This window comes from Epinephelus moara, chromosome 18, assembly GCF_006386435.1.
Source record: "Epinephelus moara isolate mb chromosome 18, YSFRI_EMoa_1.0, whole genome shotgun sequence".
Classification (NCBI taxonomy): Eukaryota; Metazoa; Chordata; class Actinopteri; order Perciformes; family Serranidae; genus Epinephelus; species Epinephelus moara.
Window position 1 is genome coordinate 38,327,060 of NC_065523.1, and position 19,920 is coordinate 38,346,979.

Below are 19,920 nucleotides of genomic sequence, written 5' to 3' on the forward strand. Positions count from 1 at the left end.
AAGCATTAGCAGAACAAGGTTGTTGTCGTACTGCTGCTTCAAGAATATAAGCAAAACAAGCCTGAAAAAGGCACTAAGAACGGCGTCGTCAAGCATCTTGTTATCCGGAGCGAGGACTACAGTGTTTTCTTCCAGTAAACATAAACACATAACATCTGCCCCGCCCCCTATCCAATCAGAAACCTTCCCTGCCCCAAACCTTGAGGGGACCCGAATACAGGCGATTAAACTGATCTCTGTGTTCATTCAGAATGAATATTTCCCATGTAAACTACCTGGAAACACTTTAATTCCAAATGATTTCATTCAGATTTATTTCATTCTGAATGAGAAGCCATCATGTAACCTCACCCAGTGACAGCGACAGATGTGTTTAAAAAATGCAGTGATGGAAAACAACTTTTCAACTCCGCCCACAAAGATCTTTAATAGTTTCAAACCTACCTGATCCTCTTATGGTCATGTTATAGTTCAGTGTCCTGAGCTGCAAACCTTTAAACGTCTGTAGCTCCAGTGCTGTGTGCAGAACGTTAACGCTCTGCTGTTGATCTTATATCATTTTTCATTGACATGTTTCGAGCTGTTTATTTTCAAACAGGGAACAAAATTCCTGTCTTTTTTTTTATCAGTAAATAAATATAAAAGTGTTCAATCCGTGATTGATCCGTGTCGCCCAGCCCTAAGTTGTAATGCAACAAAACAGGAAAAACACTAAAGAAGGTGAATACTTTTGAGACTTAGTGACTCTGAATGAAAGTGAAAGCAGTGCTCTTTAAAAGCCTCACTGCTGCATGTATTAATGGACGTTTTTATGGACTGTTCTCTTCTAATTGCTTTTCAGCAGCTGTTTGGAATGTGAAATAAACAATCTGCACACGCAGTCCATTGAGGGAAACTCCCATCCTTTCCCCTCAGCGGAGCCCACGATAGAGACTGAATACCTGCAAAACTGGGGGACTTTTGCCACAGGAAACCACCTCGCAGTTCAGACCGCACCAGAGTGCTGTGTGTTTACTTAGTTACATCATTTGATTGCTGACATCTGATACACATTTACACTCACCTGACTGCACTCATTCAGGAGCAAACAGAAAGCCTCTTACCTGTCAAGTTGAGTTTCCTCTACAACTGAGAGAGTGATTGTTTTAGAATTTGGCACCAAAACAGGAAATAGTATAAAGCTTGCATCACTCTTTGGAGGCATTTTCGATTTCTTTCTCAGCATTTTGTGAAAGAATGGGAACTTGTTCGACTGTTTTTCACACACACACACACACACACACACACACACACACACACACACACACTGTATCTGAGTTTCAGATAATGAGGCAAAACTAAAAAGTAAACGTGATCCCCGTCAGTAAAAACCTCAGGCTTCAGACCGAATCTGAATTTACATCTTTTTCTACTTTGGCTCCAAGCTGACGTCATCATGTGTTGGATGTCTTTCTATGTTCGTCTGCCCGAGGCACGCTACTGCAGGTGTTTACATTACAGTCACTGCTACATGTGGCTACATGCTATCGTCAGGGAAACATGTCATCTTGGTCGCCGACGTTGATTTCTGAACATGTTTCTGCTGGAACATGTCTGCTGTGTTTAGAAGTTTTAACTGGTCATCATCAATCAATTTCAATCAATCAATTTTATTTATAAAGCCCAATATCACAAATCACAATTTGCCTCACAGGGCTTTACAGCATACGACATCCCTCTGTCCTTATGACCCTCGCAGCGGATAAGGAAAAACTCCCCAAAAAAACCCTTTAACGGGGAAAAAAAACGGTAGAAACCTCAGGAAGAGCAACTGAGGAGGGATCCCTCTTCCAGGACGGACAGACGTGCAATAGATGTCGTACAGAACAGATCAGCATAATAAATTAACAGTAATCCGCATGACACAATGAGACAGAGACATCATTTACAGTAGAAAGTGACGCTAGTTTACGTTACAGCCACTGCTACATGTAGCTACATGCTAACTCCACGGTTGCTGGAGTTGCTGAAGTTGATTTGTGATTTGTGAAGTAGAAAGTGACGTTATTTTAAGTTACAGTCACTGCTTCAAGTAGCTATATGCTGACATCAGGGAAACGTCATCTTGGTTGCTGACGTTGATTTCAGATCATCTTCCTTACGGAACATGTGCACTTGTGTTTAGAAGATTTTACTGGTGATTCCTAGAAAGAGACGCTATTCTACATCACAGTCACTGCTACATGTAGCTACAGGCTAACATTAGGGAAACGTCAGCTTGGTTGCTGACGGTGATTTCAAATCATATTCCTGCTGGAACATGTCTGCTTGTGTTTAGAGGCTCTTATTGTTGATTCTTTACAGTACAAAGTGCAGTTAATCTACATAACTGTCACTGCTACATGTAGCTACATGCTAACCTCAGGGAAACGTCATCTTCAGTACAGGCATTGATTTTGGATTAATTTCGTGCTGGAACATGTCTGCTTTTCTTAAGCTTTTACAGTAGAAAGTGACATTCTTCTAAGTTACAGTCACTGCTACATTTAGCTTCATGCTAACGTTGGGGAAACATGTTATCTTGGTTGCCAACATTGATTTTGGATCATAAATGCCTTCAGCCTACTGCTTTTTTCTTTTTAAAGATTATGTTTTGGGCCCTTATTACATCAGACAGTAGTAACGTGAAGGGGTTGAGAGACACACTGCGTTTTCCCCTCTCTGCTTCTGTAACATGGCAACAACAACTCTGAGGAAATTTAACCCACAGACAAATTGGCTGACTTCATCCACTGACTTCCTGTGTGTGTATAATTACTAATTAACTTATTATTCAGATATCAGAATAATGCACGAGCTGCTCTGAGTGCACATGAACCATTAGGTCTAATACATATTCTAAAAGCTGCATCAGGACATTACAACCCCAATTCCAAAAAGGTTGGGATGATGAGTCAGTCGGAGTTTGATGCTGCATTACTGCATAATTAAGTTGGGACAGGTGCATGTTTCCCACTGACTGAACTCAGGACACTAACCAGTGAAGTCTTCTTGCTTGACATCCAACTTCAGTGGCAGCAGAGCGCCGAGCAGAGTGAATGTGTGATTAACTTAACCGTTGGTTCATTCATGTAGAAATATAACGCTGCGTTTCTTCCACCAACAGGGCTCTCATTTTAGTGTAGAGCGTCAGACTGAATTTACCAACGCACCATGTCAGGTCACTCACTCTCCGGGACCGCCAGTGTTACTTGAATAAGTAAACACTGACCAACGGGACCAGACTGGCCGACCCGTATGCTCTCACTCAGTGGATGGATGATGTCACAGGAAGCCAATCTTACAAACGAGGACCACACTTGAACGCTTTCCTCCAAGATATTTATATATAGTTTTGAGCCTTCTATTCTGGCTCCCAATAACACAACAAGACAAACACATGTTAACACTCCTGTGGAGCCTACAGCCCTGTGGGGGAGAGGCAGCTGCACCTCCAGGTGATAGCATGATGTCACTGTGATGACGGCTCCAAAATGATCTTTATGGAAAATAGATAAAGATACAAAAAGATGTGTTTTCTGACATTTTGCGAGTGTCTATTGTGCATTTATTATACTTGAAAAGTTGAGAGAGCTTGGGTTATATAGCGACTCTCCTCCTGTTTTACATCGAATCGCTGTTCGGTAAAGGTTAAAATGGCAAATAAATAATCTGGGGGGGAATAAATGATCACATTAGAGGGAATTTTGCAACTTTACACCATATTTTACACCAAAAAGTCCATTCTCAAGACGATGACCAAAACACGTCAAGCAGTTTCCTGTGTTTGTTACTGCAGCTTGTGAAAGCTGGTAAAGAACCACAGTACTCTCTGAACCAGGATGTCAGAGTAAGGCAAGCCACACAGGAAGAGATAAGGCATCTCGAACCGGCCCAAACCAGCCGAGTCAAAGTGAAAGTGAATCGTGTGCAGTGACTCAGATGCTGCACAATGGTGATGTATAAGAGGTACATACAGAGGACCACAGCTTTGACCACAATAAAACAAGAGGGCATCACATGTAAATCATCACTGAGTGTGTCTTAAATCACATTAATCTGTTAGTGCACTTCAGTGCAGTACGTTATGCACTACGTACTTCTTGCCTGGTGCACAAACTGCATCATCTCAAATCGACAAGTGACAATGGCATTTCTTTAACCGCCTCTTCTTCTCCATCTTCTTTTTAAACAGCAAATTGCAAACGGACAGTGGAGCATTATCACTAACATTTGACAGCTATTTCGGCGCACACATGAACCACAATTACACCACAACATCAATGCTGATTAAAATGTGTCGCTGTAGCTCACTAGCAAGTTAGCTAGATTTACTTTGTGACTTTAACCCTAGTCACAAAGATGGCGACCGCTGAGGGTGAGAAGTGTCCGTCATCGTTTTGAGCGTGTCAGTAATAAACTACATTTTCCTGCACTATGCAGTGTGAACACACTTCACGCACTCAGAATACGAAGTGTTCAGTACAGAGATATGTGATGTGAGTCTGATTCACTCTAAGTTGGTTTGTCAGTCGGTTAAATGTCAGAGATTAATCTTTAATATCTTCTCAGCCTGTGGTCTGATTGTCATCAAACCTGACCTCCTTATGGACGCCTGCACCTCTCATTGCACCGTGTGTTTTTACAGGAGCCGCACCTTGTGTGTGAATCCAAAGGAAGAAGTCTTGATGAAGTCTCAAATCCTTCAACTGTTTCTCATGAAGTCAAAGTGAAACTAACACCCAGACAGATTTTAACATGCTACGTGTTGTCAGGGATGTGCACAGATTTGTTTTTATGAGCAAAGATTTAAAACAGTTTCATAACAGAGCAGGGTCGAGCACAGTCCTGCCTTAGAGAGGAGCCACAGACTTTTTTACACTGTACACATGAGCAAATATGTTCATGTGCAACAACTGCTCTTTCTGTTTAAACAGAACAGTAACGTAAAAGAATTCCACTGAAAGGCGACCAGCGTGCAGCTATGAAAAGATTCAGGCTTCCTAAATGTGAATATCTTCTGGTTTCTTTCCTCCTCTATGACAATTAACTGAATATCTTGTAGTTGTAGACCAAACAAGACATTTGAGGACGTCATCTTGAGCTTGTGGAAACACTGATCTACATTTTTTCACTATTTTCTGACATTCTATAAATTGACAACGAAAATAATCATTAGTTGCAGCCCTAAAATGTGCACACACTTGTGTGTTGAAAACATTTGTCCATAGATTCAGCCAATTTGATTCATTAACACTTCCAACTTTAACAAAAGATCTGTAGACAAACAAACTTCTGAGATACTGAGATAAAGTATTTAGGAGTCGATGTTGGGGCGCCCTATGCACAAAGGCTTTGTCCTTACTGCAGCAGCAGCGGCTGTGATTCCAACCCAGTAGTGACTGGAGTGTGGAAGCAGAGATTATATTTGTAAGTGGAGCATGCTCAGTCTATGCAATCACTAACTTTGTGCTGCACCTGGACATCAACACAGAGGTCAGTGCCGACCTTTGTGGGCAGAAGTGTATGATGACAGTTATGTCCTTTAAGACGTTTTGTCAGAGTTAGCGTATGAATTCTTGAGTTTTGTGAGGTCACAGTGACCTTTGACATCCCAATTCTAATCAGTTCATCGTTCAGTCCTGGTGGATGTTTGTGCCAAATTTGAGAAAACTCAGAGAAAAAATAGTGACCTTTACCTTTGACCTATGATCACCAAATTCTTAACAGTAAGTAAATGTTTGCTCCAAATCCAAAGAAACTCCCTGAAGGTGTTGTTGAGATAAAGCATTCATGAGAATGAGAAGGATGCAAGGTGACATTTGACATATAACCACCAAAATCTAATCAGTGCATCGCTGAGTCCAACTGGATGGTTGTGCCAAATTTGAAAAACAAATCCCTGAAGGCATTCTTAAGATATCGCGTTCACACGGATATGATGGACAGATGAACGGACGGACAGCCAACCGTTCAAATCCCCAAACTACCGTACTAGAGAGTGTGCCAGAAAAATTTAGTATGTCTCAATACAGTGTGTCAAATGCAGCGTGCCAAAAATACCAGCTGTTCATCTGCACAGCGGACAGTGTGTCACATCGACTGCCAGAAGTCGCAATGATGAATGACAGCAGTAATAATAGCAACATTAATTGTTTGATTGAATAAAATAATATATAATATAATGATATAACCAACAACAAAGGAGCATAACTATCAAATAACGAAAACAGAGACATGTTCAGCCTCTTTTTATTTATTATCCTGGATATAATATGTCAGAATCTACAATGTGTGCAGTTTTTACTTATTGCAAAATAACAACACAGATGTCTGCGGGTTGACCTCTGTCTCAGTGAACGGCATTATCTCCATGGTAACGGATATAAGAGAGAGTCAAAGTTCAGGGATCATTATGATGAAGTCCTGATTGTGTGCATAAAACAGTAGGTACTTTTTAAGGGCAGCTGCAGTACCTACCAGAAGTAAACAGGACAATTTGGAACACACCCATAAAGTCTCTGGCCACGGCTGTTGGCAGCGTGGAGACAAAAAAAAAAAAAAAAAAAGGCTAAGTCAACATTTAGAGGGTTAAAAGGCAAAAGACTTTGCACCTTTGCCACAGGAAGAGTTTGCTTCTGCAAATCATATAAACAAGTCCATACCCATTGGTAGCTGTGTCACCTTCTACCTATGCCAGTCCTCAATGCCTATGTGCAGTTTCACATAGATTGACCACGTCAGTGAGTAGAAAAACGTGGGACACACACACACACACACACAGAGTTTTCCACATTATATAGTGAGATTCTTTCACAGCACATGTTTTCAATGGGAGACACCAGCAGCATCACACTGAGCTGTGGCACTTTGAGGATCTGTAGACCAGTTTGTGCCAGTTAGTGTGGCTTACTGGCAATAACAGGAGTTAGTCCTGTATTTTTCCTACTCACACTTTTCTCAGTGCGGGTCGTCAAGTCAAACTTAAAGAAAGAAGCCAAAATACACATCTGCAAAAACTATGAGACTCATAAACGCATCATTAATAGAAAAACTATTGTATTTCTACATACGCTGCTTTTACAGCCTTTATCACACATTGTGTTTTGTAGAGTTCAGCGCCACATACAGTGCATGTATATGTGGTGTTAAATATGTTCCACAGTAACTTCAGACTGTTGGGATGTATCATCTGTGGGCGCACGTCTGACCTCATTATCAATAATGACATAAGAAATGAATTAGAAAGTAAAACTGGAATAAAAACAACCTTGTCTGTAAGTGAAAGGATTTGACTTGATTGTTTTCCATAGTTGTGTTTTTAACTTCATGTGACTTTGTCTTTCACTAGTATTCTGACACCTGCACGTGGGAATGTTATTGCTCTCTGTGCAGGAAGCGGTCGCTCATCATCCTCCAGGAGAGCAAAGACGCTTTTGTTTTCTCATTCAAAGGATAAAAGTATCATTATTATAACTGCTACCAACTCTTTAAATCAATGCATTTAATCAAGATAAATTTTAACCGCTCAGGAGTCAGCTCCTCAGTTAGAGATGCAACAATTGCAATTTTCTTTCTAAAAACTATAACAGCAAACAAACTTTTCTTCAACAGGAAATTCAATTTCATGTTCATTATGAAACACTGACTATTGAATAACTTTTCCTAAAAAAGTCACAAAAATACCGGAACCAAACTAAAAGTGTGGCACCTCAAATACATTTTTTCCAAAGATGTTTCTGTCATGTTCAGTAGTTCTTACTACTGATGTTTGTTTTTGGTTTGGTTTTCATTATTATTTTTTGATGCTATAAAAGAAGGTCTGACGTCATGATTGACAGCAGTGTGTGCCAGCTGGTGTGCCCGCCGTCAATGGTGCTGCTTGTCATTGGTCAGACAGGGCTGGAACTCGATAACCCAGAGATCCCTACCACGCAGCCTCTGGCCTCAGAGATATTCTGGCTTCATTTTTGTGCAGTGAGAGGAAGTGCAGGCAGGTCGCCAATCAAACAAATGGATTTCAGCACGTCAGCATGTACTGACAGATGTTTTATGTTCCTCTCGCTCCAACTGCCTTTCTCTTTTTCCCACAGTCTTTCCCTTGTCCTGTGCATGGGCATGACGTTCTACAGTAGTGTGTCATGGCTCGGTCCAAGCCAATTTGTTTCACATTGACAGAGCCAAGGCTGTGTTTGAGCACCTGATATTTTTCCCATGCACACAGAAGAGACGGATAGAATTTGACAAAACATGCTGGACTGGAATCACAGACTCCACCTGTAAAGGTTTACACATGTTCATAACAACATGTCTGATGACAGCTGTATATAAGAAGGTCTAATGGGGATAACTCCACACAGCTCTACGACTCCACTGTTCAAGCGTGTTGGTTTCATGTCATAATCAACAACACTGGCAGCCCTGAGAGCTCTTTAGACGTGTGCCTGCTCGCACAGGCAGGTGCAGGTAAGAGCATGAAAACGCTCCCATGTGATATGAAAAACGATATGATCACAACTGCACATGTGGGGTCCACGTGTACGTGAGGGCTCAGCGTTTTAACAGACACGTCGCAGAGTGTGTGTACCTCGGTGGGAATGTCCCAGGCCAGTCTCTGTGGGTGGGGCAGTGAGCGGTCCACGTCGCCTTTACAGTGTCCGTCCTCAGTGTAGCCCAGCTGGAAGGCGTCTGTGGCCAGAGTGAACTGGAGGGATAGGAAACAGGTTCATATTAACATCCAAACACACACCAACACAAAATCATTCAAATATCTTTCTCATACAGACACATTCATGCACACATTTCCTGTGCATGCCTCTTTACATGTTGAACCACTGATAATGGAATAAATGACTAATTCAAGAAGCAGTAGGTGCTCGCTACTGATGGAAAAAGTTCCTCGGGAAAATTCCGCTCCCACCTAGACAGACGAGCTTCACCGCAGTGGGTGTGATAATGTAGCATTTAAGCTACAGTTTCACGGTCCGATTAGCGCTTCAGCACACCCACACAGTGGTCTTTCCATCATAACTGAGCACCCACGCCATCAACAGTGGACACATGCTAAATATGTACTCCAGAGAATGAGTCATCAAAGCCCTTGTCTTCATCCCACCGCTCAGCAGACCACTGCCTGCACTCTCTGCATCACACATTCAATGAGGCATCTATGTGCTTGTTTTTATTATCTGTCTGATGTTGTGTCAGCCTCGATCTGACAACAGTTGATCACAGTAGGACACTGTAGGAGCAGACACTTTCCCCAAATGGTTCATCTCCTAACTCTCAGACAGTTTACAGTCACTCTTGGTAACTTATCATCATCTATTGCCATTATGCACTACGGTGAACCACAAGGCTCTGAATTAGGTCCTCTGCTATTCTGTAAATTTCTTTCCATTGTCATGCTGATGACACTCAGCTCTATGTGTCTACAAAACCAGGATCCCCAAACAGACTTATTTTAAAAATATTCTAAAGGACATCAAGTACTGAATGTCAAATAACTTCCTCCAACTCCATGACAAAAAGTCTGAAATAATATTTTTTGGGCCACCGGACACTTCAGTGTTCAATGATACATTTCCTAACTTTGCGCCTTCTGTACAGTCCAATGCCAGAAATCTAGGGGTTATCTTTGAATCCAATTTAACTTTCAAAAGTCAAGTCAATAATGTAGTTTCATTCTGTTTATCAACTTCAAATGGTTTAAAAAAAATCATTTAATTTCCATCATTCTGTGACTTGGGGGTAATTATTCATGCCTTTATTTTCTCTAGAACTGACCATTATTATTCACTGTAGGAGACACAGACACTGCCCACAAATGGTTCATCTTCTAACTTTCAGATAGTTCACAGTCACTCTTGGTAACTTATCATCATCTACTACCATTATGCCCTATGGAGTACCCCAAGGCTCTGTCATAGGTCCTCCTCTGTTCTATATTTACATGCTTCCTCCAGGCAGATTCATTTTAAATCATAAAATCTCTTTCCATTGTCATGCTGATGACACTCAACTCTAATAATATCAACAGTCTTTTGACAGTCATGTCAATAATGTAGTTCAGTCCTGTTTTTACCAACTTCGACTGGTTTCAAAAATCAGATCATTTCTTTTATTTGCTGACCTGAAGACAGTTATTTATGCCTTTATTTTCTCCAGAATTGACAACTGTAATTTACTCTCTACCTGCCTGAACAATAAAGCACACTCACGCCTTCAGATTGTACAAAACACTGCCTTTTAACTGGATCAAACAAAAGCAATCACATAACCCCCATTTTAGCGACCCTGCATTGGGTTCCTGGTAACTTCAGGATTGGTTTAAAGTTTTAATCATTGCTTTTAAAGCACTACATAATCCAGCACCACTATACATCTGTGAACTTTTATGCCCCATCTATGTGCACGAAATCTCAGATCTTTATACAAAAAATTACTAAAAATTGTCCCTTGATCAAGTGTTAATTTTGACAGCTATTTTAGATTTTAGACTGAGTCTTGAGACAAAAATGTTTTTTAGTTTAAATCACATTTTAGTCACTTTTATCCTTCGTAGTCCCAGTCAACGAAAATTCATCACATTTTAGTCGACTTTTAGTCATTATGTTTTCTATGTTTTTTTTATCTTTAAACTAACCCAGTGAGGCTGATTCTTGGATCATAAATCAGACTCAAGGTGACAGGTTGTATAAGATAATGTGTGTGTCATGTCTCCAGCAGTGTGTGACAGGTTTAAGGGCTGATTTACGAGCACACACTTACTGATCATCATCTGAAAAGCTCAACATCTCTCTATTTATGCTCTCAACAAATAACTAATGTGAGACAACTAGGATTTGTCCCCAGGTTCATTGTAAACTCTGACTTATCCCTGTGACTGTTAAGAAGCAGAAACATAACTTGATTAAAGCCTGAATTTACTGCTGAATTACAGCTCACAACTCGCACCGATGGCTGACACTGCTCCGCTCTGACTGTTTCTGTTGCCTACTGAAACATCCTGGTGCAGACTATTTACTGGAGTTCACCAGCACTGTCGCTCATGTTGCATCTGAAGATAATGACAAGCACGGCCGTTCTTGGCTTTCAGTGTCTTACAGTCTGATAGAGACATAGATTTCATCTTAGTTTTTATGATCAAGATCTATTTTCAGCTCGTCATCATCTTGTTTTCGTCATGGAAAAACTGTGTTTGACGAAAAATTGTCGTCATAGTTTTTATCAACAAAATGATCACTGTCTCAATCTAGACTTACAAGTAAGGGACGTTGTACTTTTGCTGTCAGGGTCCCAAAACTTTGGAACAATCTCAATGTTAAAATCTGCCTTGCAACCTCACTATCTTCTGTTACATCACTATAAAAAATCACTTTTATAAGCCTGACTTTCTGTAACTGTGATTGATATGGTTTGTTGTTGCTTTTTCATTTTTTTGGGTGATGTTTTTGTTTTTATGTATTATTTTGTATAATGTGTGAATCACATTGTCCCACTGTTTTGAAGGGTGCCATATAAAGTAATATTATATTATCAATTTATATCTTATTCAGCTGTTTTTTGTATTGTTGAAAAACACCTGCAGGACTATGCAGATATTTGACCTCTTAACTGCAGCTGTTACACAATCTTTTCAGTGCAGCTGTCAAGTGTCCAACAAACAAATATCTACTTGTGGGATCTGTTTTGGAGTTATTGCATCACAGAACAATGACTCACTTCAGGGCTGGGCAATGAGTCGAACACAGAGCTCAACACGAATTTCTAAAAGTGGTTTCCAGGCTGGAAACAAGACATCAGCTTTAGGCTGCTGAAACTGAAAATGTGGTTGCCATTTTTAGTCACCTTTTAAGCCCCATTTCCACCAAACAGTCCGATACCGTTCAGTTTGGTTGCATTTTTTCTGTTTTTTATTATTATCAAATGAGTTATGGCCAAAATCATGTTTTTGTGAGGTCACAGTGACCTTTGGCCTTTGACGACCAAATCCTCATTAGTTCATCAGTAAGTCCAAGTGGACGTTTGTGCCAAAGTTGAAAAAAAATCCCTCAAGGCGTTCTTCAGCTATCGCGTTCAGGAGTGTGGGATATATGTATGTATGTGATCGGCCATGACCTGCGACCGGCCGGTCAGTCTAAAATATGCCGATTTAAAACGCCGGTCAAATTTCCGGCGCGCCGCATGATTGACATCATGTAACATCAGCAGCACACACATGCATATGTGCAACTCACGGCTTGGGCGATGTGAGATAGTGAAACATGGGCGGCTTCTCACCAGGAGAAAGTTGTTAACTGTCCGTGTTAAACTGAACTGCAGAGCTCTCACTGCTGCACTGTGCCGCTTGAAACTGACGAGGCGCATGTCCGCGTGACGAAGATGCGCGTGTCCGCACGCTTACTGGCGGGCGCGTCCTGAAGACCTGTGTGAATTTTCCATAGGAGATATTTTTACTTTTTTGTCTATTCAAGAAATTACCCACAAATGCTCTACACCAAGAATTATTATTTTATTTATCCATGTTTTTATTTATGTATGCCTTTTTTACTTATTTATTTTAATACTGTACCTGAAGTTATATTTGAGCAAAAAGGAAAATGTTTCTTAACCTGTGTCACTGTTTGTGTTTGTTTGAGATGATTATTGAAAAGCTGGTTGTATCTTGGTTAAAATGTTCTAATAAAGCAAAGATAGAAAATACTGCAATATCTTGTGAGCTGTAAAGTGGTTTGAAAAAAATGAAATTGCAATCCGCCGTCCAAACACTCTGCAAATTGGAAATCAGTATCGGCCCAAAAAATTGTAATCGGTGCAAGTCTAGTACGTACACAGACGTACGAAAAACCTGAAAACATGATGGCCACGGGTATCGCTGCCTCAAAGGCGCATTTGTAGCAACAAAAAAAAATTGCTGTGGACGGTAGCAGCACCATGAATCTGCTCCGAATGTGTCAGCACTGATTTTAAAATAAAAGTTACTTTCTGTTGAACATGATCAGCAAGTTTAAATTCATTCAATAAGTCAGTCAGTTAATGATAAATAAAAACACTGAAATAAATAAAACAAAAGGAACAAATATTAAATGTTAAATAAAATGAATGATATTTTTTTTAAAAAAACAACTCTCGCCTGCAAACTGTGTTTCAGAGATTCCAACTATGTGAGTATTTAGTCAAACTGAATGATAAAGAATAAACTTCCGAAGAACAATCTGCCTTCAGAATGACAGTGCACCACCTCAGAGTCTCACTCGACGATAACAGGACATTCTGATGTGTATTTTCAGAATAAGAGCCCTCTGAAACGTCACATACGAGCTGTGTTCCCTCTAAATTTAATTTCAGATTTCATCATCAAAGGGTTAAATCAAAACAGATATTAAATCAAACAGTTATTCAAAGAAAATATCAAGATATGTTTTGTATGTCACAGCACTGCCTAAAAATATTGAGATACTGTTTCTAAGCCACATCAGCCGGCCCTGAATCCCTCATGCTGTCGTGCAGCCGCAGTGGTAGCCGTGGTGGTGACATGATGCCAAGCAGCTGCAGAGTAATAATCATTTGTGCTGCTCTCTCATCCAGCACTTCTCCTCTACACAGCCGCTTCTCGGAAATGGGTCTCTGACTCCAGCAGCACCGACTCTTTCACTTTCTTCCTTTGTGAGTCACAGAGTGTGGTGGATAGCTGCTCAAACACACTTGTGAGACAAAAGCCAATGAACACACACACACACACCTCCCAAAGGTGAGCCACGGTCGGTGCATCGGCCCAGGAGTGCTCTGCGTTCAGTCCACTCTTCCCATTCTTGTAAATGATGATGGAGAAGGATTTATCGTACCACCTGAGGGACGAGAGAGGAGACATGGAGGAAATGTGAGAAAGTATGACCTTGCATTTAAAGGAGCTTAGATTTTAGGAAATTAATTAAGTGCACTGTTATAAACATTTGATTCCTATAGGCAGAGCAGGTCGGCCTTGCAATGGTCGGCTACAGTGGTTTTCAAAAATGACATTTATTTAGTCAGATTAAAAGTATTTGCACACTGAGTCTGTTTTTTTTTTACCAAGAATCAGTGAAGAAAATGTGGCAGCTGGACACAGCATGAAGACAGAGGAACGTGTCGCACAGTATCATTACATAACTCAGACTTTCAGCAGGGCAGATAGTGATATTCAGGGGGATGATGATGATGAAGAGGAGGAGGATGTGGACTGCACACAGATAGAGAGCAAGCATAAGTGTGGAGACAGAGGGAGGATAGCTCAGCTGCTGTGCCAAACGCCAGACACTGGGGGGAGGGGCAACAGCCAGAAAGAAAACTCCAGTGGAGAGAAACAATGGAGGAAATGTGTCTTTTCATTTTGTCTCATATTGCAAGTTTGTTCGGACTGCACAACGGCTCAGTGTCGCATGTTAGCCACTGCTGCTGTGAGCTCTTGGTAACCAGGCAGACATTGAACTGACCAGGACAGCAGCTCCAAAGATTCTCCTTCAGTGCTGCATCTAACCAGACTAACTGAAGCCTGTTTGTTTAAGAAATGAATTTCAAACTACACTTGATTTAAGTTGGATTTATTTCGTTCTCGTACTCGTCGTCCTCCGCTTATCCGGGTACTGGTCGCGGGGGCAGCAGCCTCAGCAAAGAGGCCCAGACAGCCCTCTCCCCAGCCACTTCCGTCAGCTCTTCCGAGGGAACCCCGAGGCGTTCCCAGGCCAGCCGGGTGATGTAGTCCCTCCAGCGTGTCCTGGGGCGGCCCTGAGGTCTCCTCCCGGTTGGACATGCCCGAAACACCTCCCAAGGGAGGCGTCCGGAAGGCATCCTTACCAGATGCCCAAACCACGTCAACTGGCTCCTCTCGATGTGGAGGAGCAGCGGCTCTACTCCCTCCCGGATGTCCGAGCTCCTCACCCTATCTCTAAGGCTGAGCCCAGCCACCCTACGGAGGAAATTCATTTCGGCTGCTTGCACTCGCGATCTCGTTCTTTCGGTCACTACCCAGAGCTCAGGACCATAGGTGAGGGTTGGGACGTAGATCGACCGGTAAATCGAGAGCTTTGCTTTCTGGCTAAGCTCCCTCTTCACCACAACGGACCGGTTAAGCGCCTGCATCACTGCTGACGCCGCCCCAATCCGCCTGTCAATCTCCCGCTCCATCCTACCCTCACTCGTGAACAAGATCCCGAGATACTTAAACTCCTCCACCTGAGGCAGGACCTCCCCCCTGACCTGGAGTGGGCAATCCACCCTTTTCCAGCTGAGGACCATGGCCTCAGACTTGGAGGTGCTGATTCTCATCCCAGCCGTTTCACACTCGGCTGCGAACCGTCCCAGCAAGAGCTGGAGGTCACTGTTCGATTGATCTAGGAGGACCACGTCATCCGCAAAAAGCAGGGACGAGATCCTCCCGTCATCGAACCTGACACCCTCCACCACTCGGCTGCGCCTAGAAATTCTGTCCATTAAAGTTATGAACAGAACTGGTGACAAAGGGCAGCCCTGGCGGAGTCCAACTCTCACCGGGAACAGGTCCGACTTACTTCCGGCCACGCGAACCAGACTCATGCTCCTTCGGTACAGGGACTGGATGGCCCTTAGCAAGGGGCCACCAACCCCATACTCCCGGAGCACCCCCCACAGGATGCCCCTGGGGACACAGTGATAAGCCTTCTCCAAATCCACAAAACACATGTGGACTGGTTGGGTGAACTCCCATGCCCCCTCCAGCACCCTGGCGAGGGTAAAGAGCTGGTCCACAGTTCCGAGTCCGGGATGAAAACGACATTGCTCCTCCTCAATCTGAGGTTCAACTATCGACCGGACCCTCTTCTCCAGCATCCTGGAGTAGACCTTACCGGGTAGGCTGAGGAGTGTGATCCCCCTGTAGTTGGAACACACCCTTTATTTCACTCTATGATAATTGAATGGGAACACTCAAATATGGAAATGACTTAAAATGCCTGTCCCAAGGCGAAAGTCATGCTCATAGGGTTGGTTCACATTTGAACTGGTACCCAACAGTATCTTTTACCAGTACTTTACTTTTTCTGTGATAACACTAATGTAGCTTTTGAACAAGCTCCAGGAGTGTGTCGTAGACGGTCCTGCTCCTCGGCTCTTTTCTAATCACACATAGAGATTATCATCTGTCTCGGTCTATCAGAGTGTGTGTCTGCTCGTCTCGCAGTGATACTGGGCTGTTACGAATATGACAGAGAAAAGAAAACAGACCACATGTCGAAACTATGCCAGCAGATCAGAGCTGCGGTGCTGCAGTGGCAGTATTGGCTCCTGTGAGTGTTTGTGCCTCCTGTCTGAAGTTGAACTCAGCAGCTCCCCTGCTCCAGTTCAATGAAATGACTGCTGGTCACAGAGCTCCATGAGTGGCTTTCAGGCTTCGGGGCATTTCGCAGCACTTCCACCTATTGTCTAAACCTGGCAGCCCCCCCGACTCCCCACCTGTGGATTTGACATGAACCTGTAGGCCTTAAGGGGCGGGGCGATTCATTGACTTAATCCATTTGCAAAACAAGCGCCAGTGAGGCACAATACTGTAGGCTGCATGCAGTGAAAGCATGGATTCCTCTACAGAAGGAGATGCGGCTGAAAACCTCGCCTGCAGAGTGAAAATGACCTGTCTCTCTCTCAGGAGAACAACTGCAGCACTCCAAAGCATCTGGCAGCAGAAAGCAACATCCTGTTTACTTTTTGTCCCCACCCAAGCATGATATTATCAGGGTTATCAACACAGGGAGCGTGTCTGTTAGTAGGAGTCACTTCAACTCTCTCCACCGCCACACATGATTCTACATGCATCATCTAACTTTGATATTCAGCTGTTTTATATGTTCTATTTACTGTTGCAGGCACGCACGAGTCAGAACACGGCTTAAACTAACATTACAGACCATGATGTTCCCGACCTCTCCCCACACTGATGCAAAAACACATTTGCCAGTAATGATCTCTAAATCCATGTTACAACCATTTCAGTTTCAAGTACCTAAGAAAAAATCCTGATTCTCCAGTTCAATGAAATGACTGCTGTGATATACAGTGATTAAATGAATGTATGTGTCACAGGTAGGGCTGGGCGGCATTCGCGGTGACGGTAACTTACCGCAGTGAACATGAGCCGCTGTACTGCTTTTGTGGTTACCGTCATACCGCAGTACTCCGGCTACGGCAGAACTGGGCCCGCGGCCACTTAAAGACATCATTCACATCATTCATGTGACAAGTTTTTGTCATTTATATTTGGGGTTATCTAAAGCTACTCTTACCTTTCCTGCATTTCACACAGCACTTGAAAAAATTTGAACATCCACAACTCCTCCCTCCTCTATTACGCCCTCATTACATCTATGATAGACGTAAGCGTTGGCATGGTAACATTAGATACACGGAAGAGGAGAGTGAGTGTAATGTTACAAGTTTTAAATCTCAACCGGAGTCAGTGATGACTGATGGGTTTTAGAATAAGGTTACAGTGCTAACGTTAGATAGTAGTGTTAACGTTACTAGTAAGTGGAAATGCACAAGGAAGATAACGTGAATGTTTCAGAGGATACGCTACAGTAGGCTAACGTTAGCCATTAGCAACTGGATGCTGTGTTGTCATATGTAACGTTATATGTTACATTACAGGCAAACTAAAAATACTCGTCCAGCAGAAACTCTGCGACCATCTCGTCCCTTTTTGTCTCAGGATGAAGCTGCATCAGTCTTCGCCATCGCTCGAACGCAGAGCCGATGTTGACCCGAGTTTTGGCTCTTGCAGCATCGAGTTCTCTCTTAGTGTTAGCTTTTTCTGCTATACTCTTTCTTTTGCCAACTGATTTCCCTGTTGGAGCAGCTGGAGGTGGAAGAGGTGGTCCGCATTTGTCTGAAATTGTTACGGAGAAAAGTTTATACCCACAAGCGTCCCTGTTACGCGAGCAGTTATGTCAGTCGGAGGCCTCCACGTGGGGAAGACAGATGATTGGTCGGAGTTTTCTTAGAACCATATGAGAATGGTAAAATTATGAGTTTTGATCTCTGGTGGAATTCACTTACATTTTAGTGTGCCATCAGCTTATTAATAGCTTTTTAACCTAAACAAAGAAAAGCGTAAAATTTCCAGAAAGGTAAGTGTCGCTTTAAATGTTATATTAATCCAGTAATAAAACATGAATAGTTATGAAATAAATTAGTTGTTAGATCAGTCGACCTATTGAAAAATAATTGTTAGATTAATCGACAAATAGCCGCAAGCAACAATTTCGGGGTTCAAGCCAGCACGGACCTTTAAAAGTTGAAAGCTGGATAGGATATTTTTTTGCATTTGTAGCGCCCCCTATTGGTCAATTTGAATAACACTTTCAGGGTATGATTCAGGGTGACACGGTGTTGCAGTGGTTAGCACGGTCGCCTCACAGCAAGAGGGTTCCTGGTTTGAACCCCAGGGTGGGGAGCCACTCTGTGTGGACTTTGCATGTTCTCCCCGTGTCAGCGTGGGTTTCCTCCAGGTGCTCCGACATGTTCTCCTTACAGAAAACTTTCCGTGTTCCAGTCATGGTTCTTGTGTGTTTTTCGTAGAGCACATTGAGCAGCATCAGACTCAGACTAATAAATGATAGGTGCAGCCCCAGTGCCCTTAAAAGTACTGAGTTTGGCACCCGACCCTACATGCTAGTGGCTGTGTGAGGCTACAAATGCTAAAATTAGTGACTCAAAGGTTTTACTTCTGTTTTCCTCCCTCTGTCCCGTACCCAACTCGGCGCTGGTGTTTAAGGGGAATCCTTCTGTAATGACCTCTGGGTCGACTCTGCCAGTGTGGCTCTCATTTTCATTATCTGGGATGACTGGTGAAATCAGACATGGTAGATAAGGCTGACTTCTTCAGTTGTTATTTTAGGAATCAAAAGCAGACGCCGTGGTGATTCATCTCAATCTGAATCCAGCCTGAGATAACGTACTGCAGCTGCCTCTGTCAAGTCTCCGGTCTGGTCTCTTTCCTCACCTGTCGTAACATTTCCCGTGGAGCAGAGACTTGGCATAGCGGTCCAGGTTCCCCGCTGGGTCGTCTCCCTTCATGCCCTGCTCTTCATCATCTAGGGTTACGAAGAACGCCGCCCTCTCGATGGCATCCAGCGATCGCTTGTTGATGCCAGAGCTGAAGTACTGCTTCCTTATCTGAGACCAGGGAACCCTGAGAGAAAGAGAGAGAGAGACACACACACACACACACACACACACACACACACACACACAAAGTGAAACACAGACTGAACTCATGATCAATATCATCATAGACACAGATGTGTAATCTCATTTAAACAAAGTTCACCTCAGGCCACAGACAGAGTGTCAGAGCACAGGAAGTTGATGACAGAGGAAACTGCATATGTCCTGTAATGATTCAGAGGAGGCACTGAACTCAGAACATCCAAGATTTATTTGACCTTTTATCAAAAAGGAGCTGATTACGACACCTCATCCTCCCTCTGCCATGTTCTCATAAATTATGTTTTCATCCCATTGTAGAGACAATCTGAGAACACTTGAAATTAAGAGGCCTGCACTGCCAGGTTAACCTGCAAAAAGCTGTGTAACAGGTAAAAACATGTATATATATGAATTCACATGTAAGAATGAACTCCATGGGCGGGCAGCAGGTGAGAGCGAAATATATAGATATCCTTTTCAGAATAAAACAAAGTAAAAAGCTGTGCAGTATATGTGTAATATTCTAACATCTAAATCACTATTATCCAGCTGAAGTTGCTTTTATTTTGAAAGTCAGTGACACAAGTGTAACCTTTGACCCCGTGGTCACATTGGTCACCGACGTGGAGGACTCCAGCCATGAAACTTTGCAGCCCGAGGATGAGGTGGCAGCCTACATGGAGTTCA

General features: G+C 42.8%; 1 protein-coding gene across 1 annotated transcript in view; it reads right to left on the reverse strand.

The window, feature by feature from the left end:
• The window catches only part of cpt1a2b (carnitine palmitoyltransferase 1A2b), an 82,240-nt gene that overhangs the window by 19,767 nt on the left and 42,553 nt on the right, over nt 1-19,920 (reverse strand). Inside the window, exons 11-13 of the mRNA XM_050069330.1 lie at nt 19,028-19,216; nt 13,763-13,868; nt 8,606-8,722 (exon numbers count right to left, since the gene is read on the reverse strand). Of these exons, the coding sequence (XP_049925287.1) occupies nt 8,606-8,722; nt 13,763-13,868; nt 19,028-19,216 (412 nt within the window). The remainder of the gene's footprint in view (nt 1-8,605; nt 8,723-13,762; nt 13,869-19,027; nt 19,217-19,920) is intronic.